Genomic DNA, 17,383 nt, shown 5'->3' on the forward strand with positions numbered 1-17,383 from the left:
AAGAGCAATATTGCATAGGAACCTGGAATGTCAGGTCCATGAATCAAGGCAAATTGAAAGTGGTCAAACAAGAGATGGCAAGAGTGAATGTCAACATTCTAGGAATCAGCGAACTAAAATGGACTGGAATGGGTGAATTTTACTCAGATGACCATTACATCTACTACTGTGGGCAGGAATCCCTCAGAAGAAATGGAGTAGCCATCATGGTCAACAAGAGTCCAAAATGCAGTACTTGGATGCAATCTCAAAACCGACAGAATGATCTCTGTTCATTTCCAAGGCAAACTATTCAGTATCACAGTAATCCAAGTCTGTGCCCCAACCAGTAATGCTGAAGAAGCTGAAGTTGAATGGTTCTATGAAGACCTACAAGACCTTTTAGAACTAACACCCCCAAAAAAGAAAGAGTTGTCTTTGGTCCCAGGTAAATAGCAGGGAGGAAACACAGCTGGAATATGGAATGAAACAAGGCAAAGACTAATAGAGTTTTGCCAAGGAAATGCATTGGTCATAGCAAACACCCTCTTCCAGCAACACAAGAGAAGACTACACATGGACATCACCAGATGGTCAACACCGAAATCAGATAGATTATATACTTTGCAGCCAAAGATGGAGAAGCTCTAAACAGTCAACAAAAACAAGACCAGGAGCTGACTGGCTCAGATCATGAACTCCTTATTACCAAATTCAGACTGAAATTGAAGAAAGTAGGGAAAACCACTAAACCATTCAGTTCAGTTCAGTTCAGTTCAGCCGCTCAGTCGTGTCTGACACTTTACAACCCCATGGACTGCAGCACACCAGGCCTCCCTGTCCATCACTAACTCCCAGAGTTTACTCAAACTCATGTCCATTAAGTCAGTGATGCCATCAAACCATCTCATCCTTTGTCATCCCCTTCTCCTCCCGCCTTCAATCTTTCCCAGCATCAGGGTCTTTTCAAATGAGTCAGTTCTTCGCATCAGGTGACCAAAGTATTGGAGTTTCAGCTTCAGCATCAGTCATTCCAATGAATATTCAGGACTGATTTCCTTTAGAATGGATTAGTTGGATCTCCTTGCTGTTCAAGGGACTCTCAAGAGTCTTCTCCAACACCACAGTTCAAAAGCTAATGTAAAACTTCCTACAAATGTTATTATTTAAAGCACAACACTTTCTAAAATGAGACTCTTTATCTTCCCAACTCTCACCCCTCTGTTCTTGCTCTGTTCTCAACCTATGTCCTGTGTTTCACTCAATCACTTAAAAGCAACACAAGTCATTCAGTGAATAGCCAGGAAAATTGGAAGGCACATTTTCCTTTACCCATCACATTCATGTGTTCACTGTGTACTGTAATTTTACCTCTTAGATATGATATAAATCTGTCAACCTCTATCCAATATCATTATAAACACATGCATACATGCAAAAGTCACTTCAATTGTGTCCAACTTTTGGTGACCCCCATGGACTGTAGCCCGCCCGGCTCCTTGGTCCATGGGGATTCTCCAGGCAAGAATACTGGAGTGGGTTGTCATACCCTTCTCCAGGGATCTTCCCAGTCTAGGGATCACATCCACATGTCTTATGTCTCCTGCCTTGACAGGTGGTTCTTTACCACTAGCCACTTGGGAAGCCCCAACCCTAGCTCAAATACCATCATTTCTCATCCGTATAATTGTGCCACCCACCCTGCTTTCTGGATTGCCTCCTTCCCATCACTCTCCCAAATTTCAGTGAGTGTGGTCTTTCCAAGAAATAAATTTGGGAAATTCATTTCACTGATTACTCCCCAAGTACCCTAGTACTACCAGCAAGTTTCTTTTTTTATCTGAAGCGAGCTTACTTCACCACTTTTCTAAGTGGACAAGCATTTTCTCCATTCCAAAAATTTTTCATTTTACTGTCATGATGTTTATCATGAATGCGTCATGATGGTTATCGCCTCCTGTGTCTTTGTTTATGTCATTCCTTACGTGCTTCAAATGCACTTTGCATCTCCTCTTTCCCCTGGCTTTTGATTTCCTTTCCAAGACCCAAGTTTAAATTGTGTGCCCCAATCCTGTGCTCCCAGAGCACCTGAACTTCTCTAATAATAATATCTGGCTACTGCATTTTTATTGCTTGTTTATTTGCCTGATTTCATACCCTCAAGAATGTGCAATCTGTTTCTACATATTTGATCATTCCATCTCCATGATTTTGTATGATCCTAGACCAACTGGGCTCAATAAAACTTACAAAACAATCAATCAATTGGATGAATGAATGAATGAGTGGATGGATGGATGGATAGATAAAATAGACTGGAGGGGAGTTGCATATTTAGAAAGCAGTAACAAAATGTGTTCATGTTCACTTAAGTAGATGGTAAAGGCAATTAAGATCTTTCTTGGGCAGAGTAAGTCAAAGCTTGTTTTTGAGATCCTGCTACTTCTCCTTTCATCTTTTCACTTCCTTAATACAGGGAAATATTTCTATTATTCTTCCAGAACCTAGTTCTTTATCTGCAATTCAGCAATCTCCTCCAAGACAAAAAGGTATTCTTTTAATCCATTGTCATTTCCACAGAGGACAACTAAATTCTTAAACTGCTTCAGTATTTGAGGTAGACATATCTGATGTAGGACTTGCAGGAGACTGACTTGTAGTGAAATATCTATTTTGAGCCTTCCAGTGTTGCTTAAATTATAGCTTCCCCTGCCAGCTATTCATGCAAGAGATGAGAGGAAAGCCATAAAAGGCACTATGAGGAAGCAGAAGGAGGGAGCAAGAGAGAGAGAAGGGATTGAAAAGCCGATTAGCTGCTTTACGGGAAAACCCGGGGAAAATGAGCACTAATGGGAATGTGGATTTTATCCCTCCAGGAATCCTATTTAGCTTGCCAGGAATTAACCTTGACTGTAATTAAGTCCCTGAGAGCAATGACCTTCCAGAGAATGTTCAGAGACCTCTACTTTGTTTAGACACCTTGTGTGGGTGGAACTTCCTGTTTACACAAAGGGCAGCATAAAGCCTACTTGCTCTGAGGAAAGTCTGGGACCAGAACAACTGCAGGGAGAAAGGTGCAACACAGTCTGGTCTCCTCCGGTCCCTTCTCCCTGCAGCATGGGGAAGAACAAACTCCTTTATCCAAGTCTTACTCTTCTTCTGCTCTTGCTGCCGACAGATGCTTCAGTCTCTGGAAAACCGTGAGTTTCACATAAAACATAAATTTGAAGAGTCCTTTCCTTTATTTTAAATGCTTCCCATTCATTTATTTGTCCCCCCTGTGGAACTGTTACCTCCTTATCTTTAAGGTCTCTTTCAAGAATGAGATTTTACAAATCTTTACTTATTCTTAAACATTTCTCTCCAACTTTCTGGATCTCTGAATCTCTAAGTTATCTGAGGATTTACAAAGACTTCCTAAAGGGCACTGGAAATTGATACTTTTAAAAGAATCAACTTTTAGATCCTCACACTCATGCTGATCAGCTTGAGACCATGCTATCTACCCTTTCTTACCTCCCCTTTTTTAATTTCCCATCTTCCACTTTAAAAGAGACAAACCTCCCCTCAATCAGTTGTTACTGGGGAACATTGTTCTGGAATATAAAAATCTCTAGAGTTCCAAATAAAGGAGCAATTTGAAAAACTGATGTTGATGTTGAGAAAACAAAAGACTCAAATGACAGAAGAAAAAATCATTTTGCAGATAGTGCGGTGATGAATTCTTTGTTTCAACAGAATTGAAGGAGGATCTAAGGGAAATACCAGTTGATGATAAGAAGCAACTCTTGATAATAGGGCACTGTGATTTTTGGCATGTAATGCAGAAGTTACAGGAGCTGATAAAAAATGATATAATTTATTTACTTTTATGCAAACAATTTTTCACAGCACTGCATCTACACAAACCAAAACTAGCAACAGAGTTCATGGTAGACCTTTGTTTAATTCTTGCAGTAAGGAATATCTGTCCATGAATATATAAGAACAGTTCATCATTTTCATCAGAGATGTGCTTCAAAAGTGTTTTGATTTTATATTAATATGTAAAATATATGAATCATAGCTTGTAATATATTTATTTTGTTTTGATCTGTTGTATACTACTAAGACTTTTGAAAACAATTCAGAAGAAAATGTTTAACATTTACAACTTTATGATCACATTAAATTTAAGAGTTAAAATGCAATTTATATACCCACACATAACAGTACATGCATACATGTACATATGCAAACAGTCATATGCATACACATCACACATATATATGCATATGTATACCCATACAAAATAAAGACACTAGAGTGATCCATAAAATATTTTAAAGCATAGAAATGTTAGGACAGACTTCTGTTAGATAAGTGACATGAAAATTCAAGCTCACGAGGGAAAAGGAGAAAGCTGCTAAATTTCTGATCATTACAAAAAGAAGATTTTGGTGTATTTTTTAAATAGATCATATTGGATATCTTATAAATATGATATTTAAGATTCCATGGGAAAGTTACAAAAAAGTAATGTGGTGGTGGTGGTTTGCTTTAGTCTCTAAGTCATGTCTGACTCTTGTGACCTCATGGTCTGCAGCCAGTCAGGCTCCTCTGTCCATGGGATTCTCCAGGCAAGAATACTGGAGTGGGTTGCCATTTTCTTCTCCAGGGGATCTTGCCAACCCAGGAATCAAACCCAGGTCTCCTGAATTTCAGGCAGATTCTCTACCAACTGAGTTATATCTAGGTAGCAAAAAAAAAAAAAGTAATGTAAGTTTTATTTTAAAATATCATCAAAAATAATATATTTCGCTATTACTTAAACTTGTGAAAAAAAAATAGTTCTTTTCCTGAGTATATGTAAGGAGTCCATAGTGTCTAAGAATTATGTTAGGGATATTGTAAGCAAAAATGTTTGAAAATTTGAGAGTCAATAAAATTATATATGAGGGTATTGGGAAAGTTTCTTTTCTGCTCATGAGTTACCAGGACTCCAAATTCAATCTTTCGAAAACCATCCTTGAGTAGACCATTTTTGTCCAGCCATGAGTTGAAAGTCAAATATTTAATGTACAAACATTCAGGGTTAGGTAACACACCAAGATGTCATTAGTTGCTTAACACACTGAGACTTTAAACTAATGACTTTCTTTAAGCCTCAGGCTCCATATCCATAAAGTGGAAAGCAAGAACATGCCATTCCATTTTTACAAGCTTGCTATGTATTCAATGAAAAGTTCTATAAATGGATTGGCTTTTGTAATGTCTCACATGAGAATTGCTTGCTTTCCTCAGTAATCCTAATGTAAAATAGATTGACAGCTTGACTGAGTATAATTATCATGTCTTTATTTAAATTCAGATTTGAGTTCCTCAGCGTGAGATATGCCTGCAAATGTTCACCTCATGAAGGCTCACTTCAAGTAAAATGTTCACTGACATGGCACTGACTACGGAAAGGAGAATAATTCTCTTGCATGCCTTTCAGTGGCAGGGATCAATTTCCTGCTTACCAATATGTCTTCTCTTGGCATAGAACTATGGATAGTAACAAAATTACAGCAGAAAATAGTGCTGCTGATAACAATGCCTCACCTCCTACACTCTCCTTTAACTGGACTCCCCCAACTCCAGGCAATACATGGTGCTGGTCCCCTCCCTGCTCCGTACTGGAATCCCTGAGAAGGGCTGCCTCGTTCTGAGCCACCTGAATGAGACGGTGACTGTCAGCGCCTCCTTGGAGTCCATCAGGGAGAACAGGAGCCTCTTCACTGATGTGGTTGCAGAGAAGGACTTATTCCACTGTGTCTCCTTCAGTGTGAGTATGACAGTGTGACTTCATACACTTGTTTCTATGGGCCAGGAACACAGGGATCTAGAATTCATCAAGATAAGACTTTGCGAGGCTGGCATGGACTTCACGAGGGAATCTAAATGTAACGACTAAGCATAGAAATTAAGAAGCAATATGTGAATTTCCAACCACAGTAGACAAATATTTACAGAGATATTAAAATGAGCTTAATGAATTGAGAAAATTCCTCTTAACAAAAAAAAAAAAGTAAGAACTAGACAAAGGGAAAGTGTGACTTCTCCTTAAAATGAAAATGGAAAAAAAGACTAATAAAACATACTAGACCAATGTTCAACATAAGCCCCAGTGGTGGGCTGACTGGAACACAAAACACATCATCCCAGACTCTTTCTAAGCATGAAACTGTGGAAATCACCATGAAAGTACAGCCATTATCTCTTCAGAGTTGGATAGAATCCTTACAGCATCCAGCCAATAAAATATTGCAGTTTCCTTTCTCATAGCATTAAGAGATGCTTCTATAATACCATGCTCATTTATCACATAACAGCAGTTTGGTTAAGTTCAGTGTATAAATGAATCAAAGCTGTACTAGCTGATTTGCAGCAACATGGATGGACCTGGAGATTATCATACTAAGTGAAGAAAGTCAGACAGAGAAAGACAAATATCACTTACATGTGGAATCTTAAAAAAAATAAATTCATACAAATAAACTTATTTTCAAAACAGAAACAGACTCATAGACTTACCGGCAGAGGGATAGATTGGGAGTTTGAGATTGACATGTACACACTGCTATATTTAAAATAGATAGCCAATAAGGATCTACTATATAGCATAGGGAAGTCTGCTCAATATCCTGTAATAACCTAAGTGGAAAAAGAATTTGAAAAAGAATAGATACATGTATATGAATAACTGAATCACTTTGCTGTACACCTGAAACTAACACAAAGTTGTTGATCAACTATACTCCAATATAAATAAAAATTAAAAACAATTGAGCAAAAATATTTTTAAAAAAAACTGTTCTGGCTGATCTATAAGGAGATGTGCATCTCATGTATGACCTCATTCACTGTTATGATTTCCTCCACCTTTTGTTCTGTCTTCCCATTCACAAGTGACAGAGATCATTCTGTCCATGAATTTCTGTTCATGCCAACTTTCTCCAATGAGATGGGCCAGTGAAATTAAAAGGGGCAAGACCCCTAGGGAGAAGTTGGAGAGGGACTTGGAGAAGAAACTTGAGAAATGAGTGTGTTTTCAGGGTCTTTCCTCTATTTCAGCTCCCAAGATCTCCAACCAGTCAAGAGGTAATGTTCCTCACCATCCAAGTTAAAGGACCAACCCAAGAATTCAAGAAGCGGACCACAGTGTTGGTTAAAAATGAAGAGAGCCTGGTCTTTGTCCAGACAGACAAACCCATCTATAAACCAGAGCAGACAGGTACAGAGGCCTATAGGCAGGACAACTTCCCAAAAGTTCCCAACTTCCTCTCTTGCATGTTTCCCAGTCAAAGGAATCCTGGTTCCTTAATAGCTTGTCTTACTAACCTACGGACCTGGCCTAAGGTTTCTGGGACTCATGGAAAATATTTCTGTTTCAGTGAAATTTCGTATTGTCTTGTTGAATGAAAGCTTTCACCCCCTGAATGAGTTGGTAAGTCTCCTAATATCTATCTAGAATTATTATTATCTGTGTAAACAGGCTGGGAGTCTGCTTTTGGTGTTGGAGGAGGGCCAGAGAAAGGAAGAATCTACTGCTGATAACAATATTTTCGGGCATGGCCATTGTGCAAAATCCTCATTTAAAACAGTACCCTGGGTCTAGAGAGTTGTTGATTCTTTCTTGTTACTGGTACTTGATTGTCACACAATTAAACTTACTCTTTGAAAAATTCTCAGTTAGGCAAACTAGAAAGATACACTAAATAAATAAACTGTCAAAAAACTTAGGTTTAAATAACTTTTCAAAGGTTAAAAATTTTTCTAAACACACCTACCAAAACCTCTCCTATAAAGGAAGGGGAGTATAATCAATGTTTGTTCCTCAAGACTAACACTCAATTTTAATGTAGACAAGAAACCAAAGTCTTAATTTTTCTCTCCCAAATCTAGTCCTCAGCCACATTTTTTTTTTTTTAATCTTGGAAAGAGACACTTTTCAATTAAAAGCCACAAACTCTGTTTACTATAGTCCCTCCCCCTCCCAACTTCCTTTTCCCCTCTTAAAAACACACTCTTTCCCAGGCCATGGGGGGTTGCAATTCCCTGCTGATCCTAATTAAATCCATCTCTGCTCAGGAATGGGGTGGGAATGGGGGAGGGTGTTGTCAGAAGGAGCGGAGAGGACTGGCCGGCATGGAGCAATTTTTTCCTTCTAGCTCCTAAAGCAAAAGATTAAGGCATAATCCTTCATTTCCTTCTCTTACAGCCACATCCTATTTTATCAGAAAATCATGTTAGCTTAAAATATATCCAGACTGTGCTTTACCACCTAAATTGCTACAACTTTGTTCTAATCAATATCACCTCTAAATAACACTATTGCAGTAGCCTTGAAATGGGTCTCCTGGTTTCTACTTAAACTTTTCTATCTAAAATTAAACACTTCATCCATCACTCTGTCACCTGAACTCTGCTTTATTTTCATTTCTTGACACTACTTTAAACATATATATATAACTTAAATATATATGTACCTTAAATATATATGTCAAATATGTGTATCTCATACACCAAACATATATATCAAATGTGTATCTATACATATCAAAAATATATATTGCATATATGTCTGTTTTTCATATATCCATCCCTATTAGAATGCAAGCTCCATGAGAATCAGAGCTATTGCTCTTTTGTGGATTGCTGTATTTATAGCACCTAGGATGATACACAGCACTTGGTAAGCACTTAATGTGCATGCTCAATCACTTTAGTAGCGTCCAACTCTTTGAGACCCCATGAACTATAGCCCACCAGGCTCCTCTGTCCATGCCATTCTCCAGGCAAGAATACTGGAGTGGGTTGCCATGCCCTCCTCCAGGGCTTGAACCCACATCTCTTACATCTCCTGCTTTGGTAGGTGGGTTCTTTACACTAAGATTATACACGGCACCTGGTAGGCACTTAATAAATATCTATTTTTAAACAGCCACTATGGAAAACAGTGTGGAGATTCCTTAAAAAATTGCAAATAGAGCTGCCTTATGACCCAGCAATCCCACTGCTGGGCATACATACCAAGGAAACCAGAATTGAAAGAGACATGTACCCCAATGTTCATTGCAGCACTGTTTATAATAGCCAGGACATGGAAACAACCTAGATGTCCATCAGCAGATGAATGGATAAGAAAGCTGTGGTACATATACACAATGGAGTATTACTCAGCCATTAAAAAGAATACATTTGAATCAGTTCTAATGAGATGGATGAAACTGGAGCCAATTATACAGAGTGAAGTAAGCCAGAAAGAAAAACACCAATACAGTATACTGACACATATATATGGAATTTAGAAAGATGGCAATGACGACCCTGTATGTGAGACAGCAAAAGAGACACAGATGTGTAGAACGGACTTTTGGACTCAGAGGGAGAGGGAGAGGGTGGGATGATTTGGGAGAATGGCATTGAAACATGTATACTATCATGTAAGAAACGAAGTGCCAGTCTATGTTCGATACAGGATACAGGATGCTTGGTGCTGGTGCATGGGGATGATCCAGAGTGATGATATGGGGTGGGAGGTGGGAGGGGGTTCAGGATTGGGAGCTTGTATACACCCATGGTGGATTCATGTCAATGTATGGCAAAACCAATACAGTATTGTAAAGTAAAATAAAGTAAAAATGAAAAAATAAATAAAATAAAATGAATATGCATTAATAGTAGAGGATTTATTCCCACTCCTTCTTATTCTTAGAACTAGTTAAGAATGCTGTAGTCTACCTTAATATTTGAATCTGAACATGGTTACTCATTGTTCCATTGGTGTTTATTTCTCCATCTGTAAAATAGTATAGCAAAGGAATATTCTTCACTGGGATGCTATAAGTATTTAAGTAATATTAGTAAATACCATTCCTAATGAATGGCACACATGCATTTGTTGCTGAGAGTCCAATAAGTAATTAACATTACTCATTAATTCCTTGTAATGGATTGAACTTCTATAAACTTAATCTAGAATTTTTCTGTGTTTTACTACAGATAAAACTATTCTGCATAAAACTACTTTGCTTATAAATCAGAATTGAGGCTATGAGAACAGTTCTAAACTGCTTACTATCCTTTTGTCTTTCAGGTTCCACTAGTATATATTGAGGTAAGCAATGTGAAACATTCCATAATTATAATAAACTTAGGGGAAATGTTCTTATTTAAGAGATTCTTACAATATTTCCGAAATTTATCATTAAGGGAGAAGCCTTCAAACTCATGTAACACTGGTTTGTTCCAAGTCATCTCCTCCCACCCCTCTTTGTGGATAACATCGGAGTCCCCATTGATTTCCTGTACTGTCTAACACTCTAGGCTTTTGTAAATTACAATTATTGTGTCTGTAGGACCCCAAAGGAAATCGCATCGCACAGTGGCAGAACCTCGAGGTAGAGAATGGCCTCCAGCAGTTGACCTTCCCCCTCTCGTCAGAACCCTTTCAAGGGTCCTATAAGGTGGTGGTACAGAAAGAATCAGGTGGGACTGCAGAGCACCACTTCACCGTGGAGGAATTCGGTATGCCAATAAGAAAAATCACCATGGAGTTCTTTTTTTTATATTTGAACTTCTAAGGCCTAGAATTCAAGTTTTTTTGGAATCTTCCTATTTCTCATGGGTGAGATTAGACTTGGAGTGGAGCAAATTATATCTAAATCCAACAAGGACCATCAGTGATTTGTGAATAGGATGTCATATAGCCTTTTTTGTAACAAATTTAACCTTTAAAAATGTAAAACATTTGTAGTCTAGTGGGGTCTCCCCATAATTCACTAGGATTCCATTGATCCATCACAGTCCTTCAACCAAGATCTCCAATTGAGAGGAAGGTGAATATACTGGAGAAGAGGGCTCCTTTATAGGGCCCTAAAATAATATTAGGGAATTATTATTGAGAATCTGGAAATGCCAATTCCCCAAAAGTTGAAAACCAATCATCAACTTCCTTTTCTCCAATCAACAGTGCTTCCTAAGTTTGAAGTACAAGTAAGAATGCCAAAGACAATCACCATCTTGGAAGAAGAGGTGAAAGTGTCCGTGTGCGGCCTGTGAGTTTATACTTTCCCAAAATCGTCTTTTGGGGTGGGTGTATTATTTAAAAGAGACTCACTCTTTGGGATATCTTGCTAGCTTGTCTATGAGGAATGCTGCACAAACACCTTAAATACATGGGAACATTCCCATCTCTAGAACTTTCCTGTTGCTTTTCTATTTTCCTTCTTAATTTCTTTCCTGTCCTTACCAAAATTATTGTAACTATCACGGGATAGGCAACTGTTTCTAGAGAAGCTATGCTAGTAGCGTTGATTCTGAAAGTAAAAAAGCTACTCGTGCACACATAGGCACACAAATAAGAGAGTGTTGAAGGGTAGTGACTTTCACTTTATCAGGTTGTAAAGGAAAGTCAGTCATCAACAGATCATTTACCTGACCTTGCAGACATAGTGGAAAAATAACTTAGATTTGGAATTTATAGAGATAAGCGTGTTACAGAAACCTTATCTAACTCATCCATCTACCTAAGGCAGGTCACATACTTCTTGGCACTGCCATTGTCACTGATGAGACTGGATGATCTCTCAGTCAGGCTTTTCCAACCTTGAGAATTAATGTTACTAGGATCTTATCCTCCCATCTCCAGTAGCCCAGCAGTAGCAGTAACAGAAAGAACAAGCAATGAAGAAACAAGTCCTACCTAAAGACCACATTTGTAATATACTAGCTGTTCAGCTGGGTTCCTGCCCAGCACTCTCTCAGGGGAAGACCACAAAGCTCCTGTTCCACAGAGCTAATGAACCAATACTCTTACATATACAGAGATAGAGGATTTTTTTTTTTTTTTTTTTTTTTTTTGGCTGCACTGGGCCTTCGTTGCAGGTTTCTGTAGTTGTGGCATACAGGTTTAGCTGCCCTGAGGCATGTGGGATTTTAGTTCCGTGACCAGGGATCAAACCAACGTCTCCTGCATTAGAAGGCAGATTCTATTTTTTTAATTTACTTATACTTAACTGGAGAATAATTGCTACACAATATTGTGTTGGTTTTTGCCATACATCAGCATGAATCAGCCATCGGTTTACATGTGTCTCCTCCCTCTTAAATCTCCCTTCCACCTCCCACCCCATCCCACCCCTCTAGGTTGTCAGAGTACTGATTTGAGCTCTCTGAGTCGTACAGCAAATTCCCACTGGCTATCTATTTTATATATGGTAATGTAATTGTTTCCATGCCACTCTCTCAATTTGTTCCACACTCTCCTTCCCCAACTAGGTCCACAAATCTGTTCTCTATGCCTGCATCTCCTTTGTTGCCCTGCAAATAGGTTCATCAGTACTTCCTTTCTAGATTTCAGATATATGCATTAATATGTGATATTTATTTTTCTTTTCCTGACTTACTTCACTCTGTATAATAGGAAAAGGATATATATATAAAACTCAAATGTGTTCCTTTTTATGGCTGAGTAATATTCAATTGTATATATGCACCACAGATTTTTTACCCATTCATCTGTCGATGGACATCTAGGTTGCTTCTGTGTCCTGGCTATTGTAAATAGTGTTGCAGTGAACACTGGGTATACGTGTCTTTTTCAATTGTGGTTTCCTCAGGTTATATGCCTTGTAGTGGGATTGCTGGGTCACATGATAGTTTTATTCCTAGTTTTTTGAGGAATCTCCATATTGGCTGTATCAATTTGCATTTCCACCAACAGTGGAAGAGGGTTCCCTTTTCCCCACACCCTCTCCAGCTTTTATTGTTTGTAGATTTTTTGATGATGGCCATTCTGACCAAAGTGAGGTGATACTTCACTGTAGTTCTGATTTACATTTCTCTAATAATGAGCAATGTTGAGCATATTTTTATGTATTTGTTAGCCATCTGTATGTCTAGAAGGTGGATTCTTAACCACTATACCATCTGGGCAGTCCTGAGGATATTTAAATTGGGAAGAAAACACTCTCAAAACTACAGCAATTAGACATATTTATGCCACAATCTCATTTTTGTAAAAAGCTCAGTTCAGTTCAGTTCAGTTCAGTTCAGTACAGTCGCTCGCTCAGTCGTGTCTGACTCTTTGCGACCCCATGGACTGCACCATGTCAGGCCTCCCTGTCCATCACCAACTCTTGGAGTTTACTCAGACTCATGTCCATTGAGTCAGTGATGCCATCCAACCATTTCATCCTCTGTTGTCCCCTTCTCTTCCTGCCTTCAATCTTTCCCAGCATCAGGGTCTTTCCAAATGAGTCAACTCTTCACATCAGGTGGCCAAAGTATTGGAGTATCAGCTGCAACATCAGTCCTTCCAAAGAATATTCAGAACTGATTTCCTTTAGGATGGACTGGTTGGATCTCCTTGCAGTCCAAGGGACTCTCAAGAGTCTTCTCCAACACCACAGTTTTTGTAAAAAGTAAACAAGTAAAATTCGACATAAACAGAGATAGCTGCCCATAGGAAAAAGATGGAGGAAGGAAAGACACCATCAAATTAATGGTTTATATTCCTGTGTAGAATTGAAAGCACTCGTTTCTTGTCTTCGTTTTGTTGGTATGGTTGTTTTCTCTTAAGATCTGGTGTAGCTTTGACAATAAGAAAAATATTTTTAAAAAGATGAAACTGAAAATTAGATATCAAGGGGAAAAAAGACATGGTAAAAGAGATGGTAGTAAATTTCAGCACGCTGCACTGTAAATTTCTAAAACAGAAGATTTTAACAGACTTGTGGACCCAGTTGGGGAAGAAGAGGGTGGGACAAATTGAGAGAGCAGCATGGAAACAATTACATTATCATATATAAAATAGATAGCCAGTGGGAATTTGCTGGATGTATGTTAGGGAACTCAAACCAGTTAGTTTACTTGCCCTCAACATTACATGAGCCCTGCAGAAGTTAGAAGGAAATACAGAGAGTAAAAATATGCTATAGCTAGAGGGGAAATAAACAGCTCAAAAATGAGGGTGTTCAATGTCTAATTTGATCCTTGTGGATGCTTTTATAACAGATACACTTATGGGAAGCCTGTCCCAGGACGTGTGACTATGAACATGTGCAGAAAGTACAGGAACCCTTCTAATTGTCATGGTGAAGAATCCAATGCTGTCTGTGAGAAGTTCAGTGGGCAGGTACGTGGGAAGCCACTCCTAGGGACTAACAGCCTAGGCACCATTGACAAGCAGTGAGTTATAACATGGTGATAATTCAAGCAAGAACAGACCTATAAAAGAATTCTATGCTAGCTATAGTATTTTTTATTGATAAAAATCAGTGACTTAGCCTAATAGGAATTATTTCTTGTCAGTTGTAGGCATTCTTTGTGCACCAAGGACCCAGAACCTGGTATCTAAAACCCCTTTGAGTATCTACAGGAAGGAAGAAGACAAAATATACCCATCTTAACCACCTTGGCTGGGAAGGGCTTCAGTTCTTCCCTCTTTCTATGAGCAAGAGCTTGTCACATAGCCCCACCTAGATGTCAGGGACGGAGGAAACACAGTCCCCACATGGGCAGCTACCTCCAAGACACAGCTGTAAACTAAGGGAAGCCAGATTTCAGTGAAGAGTTAGCTGCCTCCTACAGTAAGATTGTTGTTATTGTTTAGTTTCTCAGTCGAGTCTGACTCTCGCAACCCCATGGACTGTAGCCCACCAGGCTCCTCTGTCCATAGGATTTCCCTGGCAAGGATCCTGAACTGAGTTGCCATTTCTTTCTCCAGGGGATCTTCCTGACCCAGGGATCAAACTCCAATTTTAATGGTTTAAATTTCTATACCTCCTTCACTCTAGAGATTATCAGAAACTAAGGAATATACCTGTCAAGTTATAAGGCAGAGACTGTTGTGAGATATAATAATAATTAATTCCTAGAGAATATTTATTGTGTTCCTATCATGCAAAATTCCTAAGTCTTGTTGCCTCAAAAAAAAAAAAAAAAAATCCCTCCAAACTGCTTGACCATTTGTCCAGTCTTACGTTTGTGTGTTTTATTTCATCCCCTCCTAGCTGAACAGTGAGGGCTGCTTCTCTCAGCAAGTAAACACCAAGATCTTCCAGATGAAGAGACAAGAGTTTGAAATGAAAATCGAAGTGGAAGCCAAGATCCAAGAAGAAGGAACAGGTGTGTATACCTCCTGGGTACAGCAAAAGAACAACGGACACTGATTTAGCTCCTTTGCCAAATTATGAAAGGGAGGTGGTGGTGTAAGTTCATGGAGAAAATCCTTCCAAATGAGAACTTATTTTTTCCTTCTTTTTCAGAGGTGGAATTAACTGGAAAGGGGGCCACTGAAATAACAACAACCATCACCAAACTCTCATTTGTCACAGTGGACTCAAACCTTAGACGAGGAATTCCTTTCACTGGGCAGGTGAAGTATTTTTCAATTCACATGTCAAACCATAGTCTCCCCTAATACACACAAAATATTCTGCTAAAACCACATTTGGCTGGTATTATCCACTGATTAATATAATCAAAAACGTGCACGTGTGTGCTCAGTCACTTCAGTTGTGTCCAGTTTTTTGCGACCCTATGGACTGTAGCCTGCCAGGCTCCTCTCTCCATGGGGATGCTCCAGGCAAGAATACTGGAGTGGGTTTCCATGCCCTCCTCCATGGGATCTTCTCAACCCAGGGATCGAACCTGCATCTCTTATGTCTCCTGCATTGGCAGGTGTGTTCTTTACTACTAGCACCACCTGGGAAGCCCCCAATCAAGGGTATAAAACTGCACAAAATAGATTTGTTCCTCGGTAAATTTGTATATCAAATCTATAAAAAACACGCTAAAATTAGAAGGTTTTTAAAACAGCCCTGTGTGTTATCATTCAAACTCTTTCCCATGGCTTACCATGCAGTCTCAGATTTTTATATTTTTCCATATGCATCTCAAAATTCATGCTGGCCAATTACATTATCTTTCCTACATTAATTTTGTATGGAAATGATGGGTAGGTGGCTTTTATTTTTATTTTGAAATGTAAGAGGTTCTACTGTTTTCTGATGGCTCAGGAGGTAAAGAATCCACCTGTAATGCAGAAAGAGATTAGGGTTAGATTTCTGAGGCAGGAAGATTCTCTAGAGGAGGAAATGACAACCCACTCCAGTATTCTTGCCTAGAGAATCCCGTGGACAGAGGAGCCTGCCAGGCTACAGTCCATGGAGTTGCAAAGAGTTGGACATGACTGAGCACATGGCAATCACTGTACCTGTTGTTTCTTTCATGGATTTTGTATTTATATTACTCTTTCTTTAATAGCAAGTATATTTTAAAAACAGTACATAGAGGGGTAAAATACTGCTATTTAAGGTTTACCCTTCCAGGTGGTGCCAGTGGTAAAGAATCTGCCTGCCAATGCAGGAGATGCAAGAGACCCAGGTTCAATCCCTGGGTTGGGAAGATTCCCCTGGAGTTATGAAATATTATAAAATATTTGCTTAGGTGGCTCAGAAGATAAAGCATCTGCCTGCAGTGCAAGAGAACCGGGTTTGATCTCTGGGCTGGGAATATACTCTGGAGAAGAGAATGGCAACCAACTCCAGTATTCTAGCCTAGAGAATTCCATGGACAGAGGAGCCTGACATGCTACAATCCATGGGGTTGCAAAGAGTCAAACACAACTGAGCAACTAATACTTTCACTTTCACCAGATTTTAAAGATACAAATTTTTTCTCTCAAATCTACACACAAAAAATATGTTCTCCTGTTATTTTTCTATTATATGCAAAAGTGCTAATGGAGTTTTCAGACTCCAGAAGTCTAAGATGACAGGCATATGTACCTCCAAGTATAATCACCATGCATCTCATCTTCAATAGAAACATTGTGTCAGCTATGGAGGGTGTAAAAGACAGCAAGATCAGGCTATAGAGGAGTGGTGGAATAAATTTTAGAATGTTTTGATTATGTTATGACAGCACACATGTTCAGAAACTTTGGTCACTTCCTAAAATGAAAGTTCACTTTTTCAGATTTCTCAGAGATATATTGTACTTTTTGAGATTTTATTCCTGCTAAATAACTATCCCAATACTTCCATTTGTTATCAAAAGAGAAAGAATTTTGGTGTTCTGGTCTTCAGACATGCAAGTGACATTTCATTGGCAAACTCAGAGTTTGTTGAAATTGAAAGTGTTAGTTTCTCAGTTGTGTATGACTCTTTGTGACCCCGTGGACTATAGTGCACCAGGCTCCTTTGTCCGTGGAATTCTCCAGGCAAGAATACTGGAATGGGTTGCCCTTTCCTTCTCCAGGGCATCTTCCTGACCCAGGAATCGAACCCATGTCTTCTTCATTAGCAGGCGGGCTGTTTACCACTGAACCACCAGGGAAGCCTAGCTACCAGGGAAATCCATTACTTACGCATTT

The 17,383-nt window shown here is 39.0% G+C and overlaps 1 protein-coding gene across 1 annotated transcript in view; it reads left to right on the forward strand.

The window, feature by feature from the left end:
- The first annotated feature begins 3,045 nt into the window (after nucleotides 1-3,045).
- LOC138077662 (alpha-2-macroglobulin) overlaps nucleotides 3,046-17,383 on the forward strand; it is a 48,846-nt gene continuing 34,508 nt past the window's right edge. The window contains exons 1-10 of the mRNA XM_068969774.1: nucleotides 3,046-3,179; nucleotides 5,602-5,785; nucleotides 7,075-7,234; nucleotides 7,395-7,447; nucleotides 10,100-10,120; nucleotides 10,362-10,530; nucleotides 10,976-11,060; nucleotides 14,020-14,140; nucleotides 15,018-15,132; nucleotides 15,273-15,382. Of these exons, the coding sequence (XP_068825875.1) occupies nucleotides 3,097-3,179; nucleotides 5,602-5,785; nucleotides 7,075-7,234; nucleotides 7,395-7,447; nucleotides 10,100-10,120; nucleotides 10,362-10,530; nucleotides 10,976-11,060; nucleotides 14,020-14,140; nucleotides 15,018-15,132; nucleotides 15,273-15,382 (1,101 nt within the window). The 5' untranslated portion in view covers nucleotides 3,046-3,096. The remainder of the gene's footprint in view (nucleotides 3,180-5,601; nucleotides 5,786-7,074; nucleotides 7,235-7,394; nucleotides 7,448-10,099; nucleotides 10,121-10,361; nucleotides 10,531-10,975; nucleotides 11,061-14,019; nucleotides 14,141-15,017; nucleotides 15,133-15,272; nucleotides 15,383-17,383) is intronic.

The sequence above is a fragment of the Capricornis sumatraensis genome, chromosome 4 (assembly GCF_032405125.1).
Source record: "Capricornis sumatraensis isolate serow.1 chromosome 4, serow.2, whole genome shotgun sequence".
In the NCBI taxonomy this organism is placed as follows: Eukaryota; Metazoa; Chordata; class Mammalia; order Artiodactyla; family Bovidae; genus Capricornis; species Capricornis sumatraensis.